General features: G+C 56.0%; 1 protein-coding gene across 1 annotated transcript; it reads right to left on the reverse strand.

Moving 5' to 3' along the window:
* Nucleotides 1–5,345: 5,345 nt before the first annotated feature.
* LOC139064629 (uncharacterized) lies at nt 5,346–7,692 on the reverse strand. Its single transcript, XM_070547821.1, has 2 exons — nt 6,832–7,692; nt 5,346–6,097 (listed from the first exon to the last, which is right to left on the reverse strand). Exons 1-2 carry the CDS (start codon nt 7,684–7,686, stop codon nt 6,077–6,079), a joined length of 876 nt encoding a protein of 291 aa, XP_070403922.1. The 5' UTR covers nt 7,687–7,692; the 3' UTR covers nt 5,346–6,076.
* Between the last annotated feature and the right edge of the window lie 879 nt (nt 7,693–8,571).

Raw genomic sequence — 8,571 nt, forward strand, 5'->3', positions numbered from 1 at the left:
AGCGTCTTGCCACATGCCAACACTGGGTCTGACGGAGGGCCTCCAGGAGAGAGGCCCAAGCAAGACGCGCCCCGAGGAGTGTCTTGCCACATGTCACCACTGGGTCTGACTGAGCGCCTCCAGGAGAGAGGCCCAAGCAAGACGCGCCCCGAGGAGCGTCTTGTCACATGTCAACACTGGGTCTTTCTGAGCACCTCCAGGAGAGAATCCCAAGCAAGACGCGCCCCGAGGAGCGTCTTTCCACATGTCAGCACTCGGTCTGACTGAGCGCCTCCAGGAGAAAGGCCCAAGCAAGACGCGCCCCGAGGAGCGTCTTGCCACATATCAACAATGGGTCTTACTGAGGGCCTCCAGGAGAGAAGCCCAAGCAAGATGCGCCCCGAGGAGCGTCTTGCCACGTGTCACCACTGGGTCTGACTGAGCGCCTCCAGGAGAGAGGCCCAAGCACGACGCGCCCCGAGGAGCGTCTTGCCACGTGTCACCACTGGGTCTGATTGAGCACCTCCAGGAGAGAGGCCCCAGCAAGACGCGCCCCGAGGAGCGTCTTGCCTTATGTCAGCACTCGGTCTGACTGAGCGCCTCCAAGAGAGAGGCCCAAGCAAGACGCGCCCCGAGGAGCGTCTTGCGACATGTCACTACTCGGTCTAACTGAGCCCCTCCAGGAGAGAGATCCAAGCAAGACGCGCCCCGAGGAGCGTCTTGCCACATGTCACTACTCGGTCTGACTGAGCGCCTCCAGGAGAGAGGCCCAAGCAAGACGTGCCCCGAGGAGCGTCTTGCCACATGTCAACAATGGGTCTGACTGAGGGCCTCCAGGAGAGAAGCCCAAGCAAGACGCGCCCGGAGGAGCGTCTTGCCACATGTCAACACTGGGTCTGACTGAGCGCCTCCAGGAGAGAGGCCCAAGCAAGACGCGCCCCGAGGAGCGTCTTGCCACATGTCAACACTGGGTCTGATTGAGGGCCTTCTGGAGAGAGGCCCAAGCAAGACGCGCCCCGAGGAGCGTCTTGCCTCATGTCAACAATGGGTCTTACTGAGGGCCTCCAGGAGAGAGGCCCAAGCAAGATGCGCCCGGAGGAGCGTCTTGCCACATGTAAACACTGGGTCTGACAGAGGGCCTCCAGGAGATAGGCCCAAGCAAGACGCGCCCCGTGGAGCGTCTTGACACATGTCAACACTGGGTCTGACTGAGGGCCTCCAGGAGAGAGGCCCAAGCAAGACGCGCCCCGAGGAGTGTCTTGCCACATGTCACCACTGGGTCTGACTGAGCGCCTCCAGGAGAGAGGCCAAAGCAAGACGCGCCCCGAGGAGCGTCAGGCCACATGTCACTACTCAGTCTGACTGAGCACCTCCAGGAGAGAGGCCCAAGCAAGACGCGCCCCGAGGAGCGTCTTGCCACATGTCAACACTGGGTCTGACTGAGCGCCTCCAGGAGAGAGGCCCAAGCAACACACGCCCCGAGGAGCATCTTGACACATGTCAACACTGGGTCTGACTGAGGGCCTCCATGAGAGAAGCCCAAGCAAGACGCGCCCCGAGGAGAGTCTTGCCACATGTCAACAATGGGTCTTACTGAGGGCCTCCATGAGAGAAGCCCAAGCAAGACGCGCCCCGAGGAGTGTCTTGCCACATGTCCACACTGTGTCTGACTGAGCGCCTCCAGGAGAGAGGCCCAAGCAAGACGCGCCCCGAGGAGCGTCTTGTCACATGTCAACACTGGGTCTGTCTGAGCGCCTCCAGGAGAGAAGCCTAAGCAAGACGCGCCCCGAGGAGCGTCTTGCCACATGTCAACAATGGGTCTGACTGAGGGCCTCCAGGAGAGAAGCCCAAGCAAGACGCGCCCCGAGGAGCGTCTTGACACATGTCAACACTGGGTGTGACAGAGGGCCTCCAGGAGAGAGGCCCAAGCAAGACGCGCCCCGAGGAGTGTCTTGCCACATGTCACCACTGGGTCTGACTGAGCGCCTCCAGGAGAGAGGCCCAAGCAAGACGCGCCCCGAGGAGCGTCAGGCCACATGTCACTACTCAGTCTGACTGAGCGCCTCCAGGAGAGAGACCCAACAAGACGCGCCCCGAGGAGCGTCTTGCCACATGTCAACACTGGGTCTGATAGAGGGCCTCCAGGAGAGAGGCCCAAGCAAGACGCGCCCCGAGGAGCGTCTTGCCACATGTCACCTCTGGTTCTGACTGAGCGCCTCCAGGAGAGAGGCCCAAGCAAGACGTGCCCCGAGGACCGTCTTGTCACATGTCAACACTGGGTCTTTCTGAGCGCCTCCAGGAGAGAAGCCCAAGCAAGGCGCGCCCCGAGGAGGGTCTTGCCATATGTCAGCACTTGGTCTGACTGAGCGCCTCCAGGAGAGAGGCCCAAGCAAGACGCGCCCCGAGGAGCGTCTTGCCACATGTCAACAATGGGTCTGACTGAGGGCCTCCAGGAGAGAAGCCCAAGCAACACGCGGCCCGAGGAGCGTCTTGCCACATGTCAGCACTCGGTCTGACTGAGCGCCTCCAGGAGAGAGTCCAAAGCAAGACGCGCCCCGAGGAGTGTCTTGACACATGTCAACACTGGGTCTGACAGAGGGCCTCCATGAGAGAGGCCCAAGCAAGACGCGCCCCGAGGAGTGTCTTGCCACATGTCAACACTGGGTCTGACAGAGGGCCTCCAGGAGAGAGGCCCAAGCAAGACGCGCCCCGAGAAGTGTCTTGCCACATGTCACCACTTGGTCTGACTGAGCGCCTCCATGAGAGAGGCCCAGGCAATACGCGCACCGAGGAGCGTCAGGCCACATGTCACCACTTGGTCTGACTGAGCGCCTCCAGGAGAGAGGCCCAAGCAACACGCGCCCCGATGAGCGTCAGGCCACATGTCACTACTCATTCTGACTGAGTGCCTCCAGGAGAGAGGCCCAAGCAAGACACGCCCCGAGGAGCGTCTTGCCACGTGTCAACACTGGGTCTGATTGAGGGCCTTCTGGAGAGAGGCCCAAGCAAGACGCGCCCCGAGGAGCGTCTTGCCACATGTCAACAATGGGTCTTACTGAGGGCCTCCAGGAGAGAAGCCCAAGCAAGACGCGCCCCGAGGAGCTTCTTGCCACATGTCAGCACTCGGTCTGACTGAGCGCCTCCAGGAGAGAGGCCCAAGCAACACGCGCCCCGAGGAGCGTCAGGCCACATGTCACTACTCAGTCTGACTGAGCGCCTCCAGGAGAGAGGCCCAAGCAAGACGCGACTCGAGGAGCGTCTTGCCACATGTCAACAATGGGTCTTACTGAGGGCCTCCAGATAGAAACCCAAGCAAGACGCGCCCCGAGGAGCTTCTTGCCACATGTCAGCACTCGGTCTGTCTGAGCGCCTCCAGGAGAGAGGCCAAAGCAAGACGCGCCCCGAGGAGCGTCTTGCCACATGTCAGCACTCGGTCTGACTGAGCGCCTCCAGGAGAGAGGCCAAAGCAAGACTCCCCCCGAGGAGCGTCTTGACACATGTCAACACTGGGTCTGACAGAGGGCCTCCATGAGAGAGGCCCAAGCAAGACGCGCCCCGAGGAGTGTCTTGCCAAATGTCAACACTGGGTCTGACTGAGCGCCTCAGGGAGAAAGGTCCAAGCAAGACGCGCCCCGAGGAGCGTCTTGCCACATGTCACTACTCGGTCTGACTGAGCGCCTCAGGGAGAGAGGTCCAAGCAAGACGCGCCCCGAGGAGCGTCTTGCCACATGTCAACACTGGGTCTGACTGAGTGCCTCCATGAGAGAAGCCCCAGCAAGATACGCCCCGAGGAGAGTCTTGCCACATGTCACTACTCGGCCTGTTTGAGCGCCTCCAGGAGAGAGGCCTAAGCAAGACGTGCCCCGAGGAGCGTCTTGCCACATGTCAACAATGGGTCTGACTGAGGGCCTCCAGGAGAGAAGCCCAAGCAAGACGCGCCCCGAGGAGCGTCTTGCCACATGTCAACACTGGGTCTGACTGAGCGCATCCAGGAGAGAGGCCCAAGCAAGACATGCCCCGAGGAGCGTCTTGACACATGTCAACACTGGGTCTGACTGAGGGACTCCATGAGAGAAGCCCAAGCAAGACGCGCCCCGAGGAGAGTCTTGCCACATGTCAACACTCGGTCTGACAGAGGGCATCCAGGATAGAGGCCCAAGCAATACACGCCCCGAGGAGCGTCTTGCCACATGTCACCACTGGGTCTGACTGAGCGCCTCCAGGAGAGAGGCCCAACCAAGACGGGCCCTGAGGAGCGTCTTGCCACATGCCAACACTGGGTCTGACAGAGGGCCTCCAGGAGAGAGGCCCAAGCAAGACGCGCCCCGAGGAGCGTCTTGCCACATGTCACCTCTGGTTCTGACTGAGCGCCTCCAGGAGAGAGGCCCAAGCAAGACGTTCCCCGAGGACCGTCTTGTCACATTTCAACACTGGGTCTTTCTGAGCGCCTCCAGGAGAGAAGCCCAAGCAGGGCGCGCCCCGAGGGGCGTCTTGCCACATGTCAGCACTCGGTCTGACTGAGCGCCTCCAGGAGAGAGGCCCAAGCAAGACGCGCCCCGAGGAGCGTCTTGCCACATGTCAACAATGGGTCTGACTGAGGGCCTCCAGGAGAGAAGCCCAAGCAACACGCGGCCCGAGGAGCGTCTTGCCACATGTCAGCACTCGGTCTGACTGAGCGCCTCCAGGAGAGAGGCCAAAGCAAGACGCGCCCCGAGGAGTGTCTTGACATATGTCAACACTGGGTCTGACAGAGGGCCTCCATGAGAGAGGCCCAAGCAAGACGCGCCCCGAGGAGTGTCTTGCCACATGTCAACACTGGGTCTGACAGAGGGCCTCCAGGAGAGAGGCCCAAGCAAGACGCGCCCCGAGAAGTGTCTTGCCACATGTCACCACTTGGTCTGACTAAGCGCCTCCAGGAGAGAGGCCCAGGCAACACGCGCACCGAGGAGCGTCAGGCCACATGTCACCACTTGGTCTGACTGAGCGCCTCCAGGAGAGAGGCCCAAGCAACACGCGCCCCGAGGAGCGTCTTGCCACATGTCAACACTGGGTCTGACTGAGCGCATCCAGGAGAGAGGCCCAAGCAAGACACGCCCCGAGGAGCGTCTTGACACATGTCAACACTGGGTCTGACTGAGGGCCTCCATGAGAGAAGCCCAAGCAAGACGCGCCCCGAGGAGAGTCTTGCCACATGTCAACACTCGGTCTGACAGAGGGCATCCAGGATAGAGGCCCAAGCAATACACGCCCCGAGGAGCGTCTTGCCACATGTCACCACTGGGTCTGACTGAGCGCCTCCAGGAGAGAGGCCCAACCAAGACGGGCCCTGAGGAACGTCTTGCCACATGCCAACTGTTACGCCCCCTCTCTGCAGGTCTAGGAGGATGAGGGGACTAACACAAGCAAATAGGTGTAAAAGTGTGTGTGAGGATAAAGGACGAGGAGGTTCGAGTAAAAACAAAAGGATTTATTAACATAAGGTGTCCGTGGGTGAAAGGCATAAATAAGGCTTCGTAATAATAAACTACAACATAAGCAGTCTCACTGCTTATGACAGAGGCTTTCTGCCAAAACGCAAAATATCCCCGGCTCAAAAGTCCTATGGGGAAAAAAAAGAACAACACCACGAAGGTTTAACCCTTAACAAGGCGTGTGAAAACACACTCAGAAGGTACCCAGGCTAATCTTGGATCCTTAGTAGAAAACCTAAACACAAATGAGCGAGGGAGAATCTCAGGCTACTCCTGGATCTCTATCAACAACCTTAAACCCAGCAGGAACGGTGTTAACAGCCTTAAACCTGTCTGGTAACGGTCGCTAAAGTGTCTGTGAGCTAAAGGAGAATCTCTGGCTACTCCAGGATCTTCTCGATGTCTGTTGCGTTCCTCCTTTTAAAGAGCTGGGAGCTGCTTGATCGCTGATGAAGATCAGCTGCTGTCTCTGCTGGCGTGCCTCTCTCCGAGGTCCTGAAAGGGCGCTGGAGCGCTGGAGAGTGTGAACTGGCCGCTCCTGGCGCTGTCCCTGGTGCTGGATCCCGTGCAGCGGGGACAAAAGGCTCAGGCTAGGATGAGAGGACGGACCGAGGGGACGAGGGTCGTCACAGCCTCCCCCTAAACAGCTAAGAAAGACAGTCATTAAAAAGGATTGTCTTTCTTAAAGAACAAGCTCTAAAAAACCAACTCAGAGGAAAAAAAAACAATGCCTATGGAAAACAAATCTAGGATTCATTTCAGGTTGACAAAAAAACGGATGAGTCCCCACTGACTGCCTAACATTTCTTCTCTAAAAACTGCAGTCTAGGCTTCATGTGATTGCAGGCGGGCAGATTAAGCACATGTTTTCCTAAGAAAACATACTAACCAGCAAGGAAGAGGGGTGGCCAAGCCGGCCCCTTTTCCTCCTGGGGTGCTCCCGAGATGGTGCCCAAAAGGACACCAACACTAGCCGCGACACACAACACTAATAAAAAAAACAAACAGGACATACCCCAAAGGGGGTATACCTCTAAAACCTACCTGGGAACTCACCGCTTCATTCAAGATTATCTGCAAAATCTATAGAATAAAAGAAAGGCACTATGCTGAAAAACCACGAGAGTTGCTCTCGTTTCACTCCTATGAACACGGAAGTGTTTTCTGGTTATTTCTCTTTTACTGTCGCCTTTACAGTGCACCAAAAACCGCGAGACCGATCATCAGCAACCACATCCTCGCGGCTCCTCTTATTCCGGGATCTGAACCAGGGGCCTCTCGCACCCAAAGCGAGGATCATACTCCTGTTAAGGTCCCACACTTGAAGTATGAGGGTCCACCTCAGCAACTGTTGATTTTCATTCCTGGAGAGAAAACTTACACGGTTAAGATCGAGATTAGTGAAATGATGCAAAAACAGTAACACGGCAAGAATGAGACAGAAAGAAAAGGAAAGAGGGTTTGTCGGTCGTGGACTAGAAATGGAACGCAGTGTTAGCTGGTCGTCCCCCTCAGGGATGGGAGTGAAGGATGCGGCTGCGCACACCGCAGCTTCAGAAACCTCTGATGTTGATGCCTGAGGGGAATGGTAAAGCTTCTGCATTTGGACGTGACAAGCCCTAGACTTGTGGTGACAATGAGGAATGGAAATTCTAGTAGTAGTATAATTGATTTCCCTCACCACAACACAACAACCGGACTCATCACCATCAGTACTCTTAAAGTCCCGAAAACATCCATTCAAGCTGTCATCACGACGCTGCTCCTCTCCTAAAGTCAGCCGTAAGGGCAGACACCCCGACGTGAGCGACACGCCTTCACCCTCGGTGTCGGCGGTAGTGTCCACATTGTGGTCGTGGACGTGATTGTCCTCCTTATTGTGTCCATCCTCAAAGAGAGAGGATAACTGTAAGGTTTCCTCCTGTTTACGTGCCTGGGCACGGGTTATGACACATGCAGGATAATTTCCTGGCTGCTCCTTAACACACGAACTGGTTTCTGAGCACGGGTCGTCTAAAACTTGGAATGGAGGGACCACATTTCCTCCAGCAACATCGTTTCCGAGCAGGAGATTTACTCCAGCGATCGGCAAAGATGGGCAAACCGCCACATCAAAATAACCTCTGGCTAGCTCGCAAGAAAGAAAGACTCGGTGTAACGGCCGAGAAATCGGCTCACCATTTATTCCGTTCAGCAGAACTGACACGCCCGTTGCACTGCTCTCGTTAAAAATCATGACATCGCTAGTTATAAGCGTTTGTGATGCCCCAGTATCGCGCAAGATGATAACTGGAGCTTGGTCAGAACTTGACTCATTTAGCTGAACCACACCTTTGGACAAAAATGGTTGAAAACAGTCGTTTATTTCTGTCACGACCTGCTTGTTTTTCGTTATAAAACCAACCTCACGTGAGGGGGAGGTTTTCTGTTCGTTTTTCCTTTTTAATTTGTAACAGTCTTTTACTACATGCCCAGACCGATGACAGTAAACACATCTTGGCTGGTGGGCGTTTACCGAACCGCTGTGAGCAGGCCTCATCATAGGAGGCCGTCTGGCATCTCTGGGTGGCAGTTCGCCGCTAACGCGGTGCGTTAATGAATATTCATCCGCCAACAAAGCTGCAGAAGACAAAGTCGCTACCTTTTGTTCATTCAAGTATAAAACGGTGCGCTCCGGTAAACATCTCTTGAACTCCTCTAACAGGATTAATTCCTTCAGCTCAGTAAAAGAAGACACTTTTGATGCTGCAACCCACTTTTCAAATAATAAAAGCTTTTCTCTGGCGAACTCGACAAACGTCTGATGTGGCTGTTTATTGGTTAATGCTCGGAATCTTTGTCGGTATGCTTCTGGGACCAGTTCATAAGCAGTTAACACTGCACTTTTCACACATTCGTAATCTAAACTGTCAGAAAGGGACAAAGAAGACATTACCTCCTGGGCTTTTCCGGTGAGCTTGCACTGGAGGATCAACGCCCACACGTCACGAGGCCACTCAAGAGCTGCAGCAATGCGCTCAAATATCTGGAAGTAGCTGTCCACCTCAAACTCCCGAAAAGGTGGCACCAACACAATGCATTTACTTATGTCCAGTCTCTGTTTTATTCCAGGGGTAGTTTC

This window comes from Nothobranchius furzeri, unplaced genomic scaffold (genome assembly GCF_043380555.1).
Source record: "Nothobranchius furzeri strain GRZ-AD unplaced genomic scaffold, NfurGRZ-RIMD1 Scf039, whole genome shotgun sequence".
Taxonomy (NCBI): domain Eukaryota; kingdom Metazoa; phylum Chordata; class Actinopteri; order Cyprinodontiformes; family Nothobranchiidae; genus Nothobranchius; species Nothobranchius furzeri.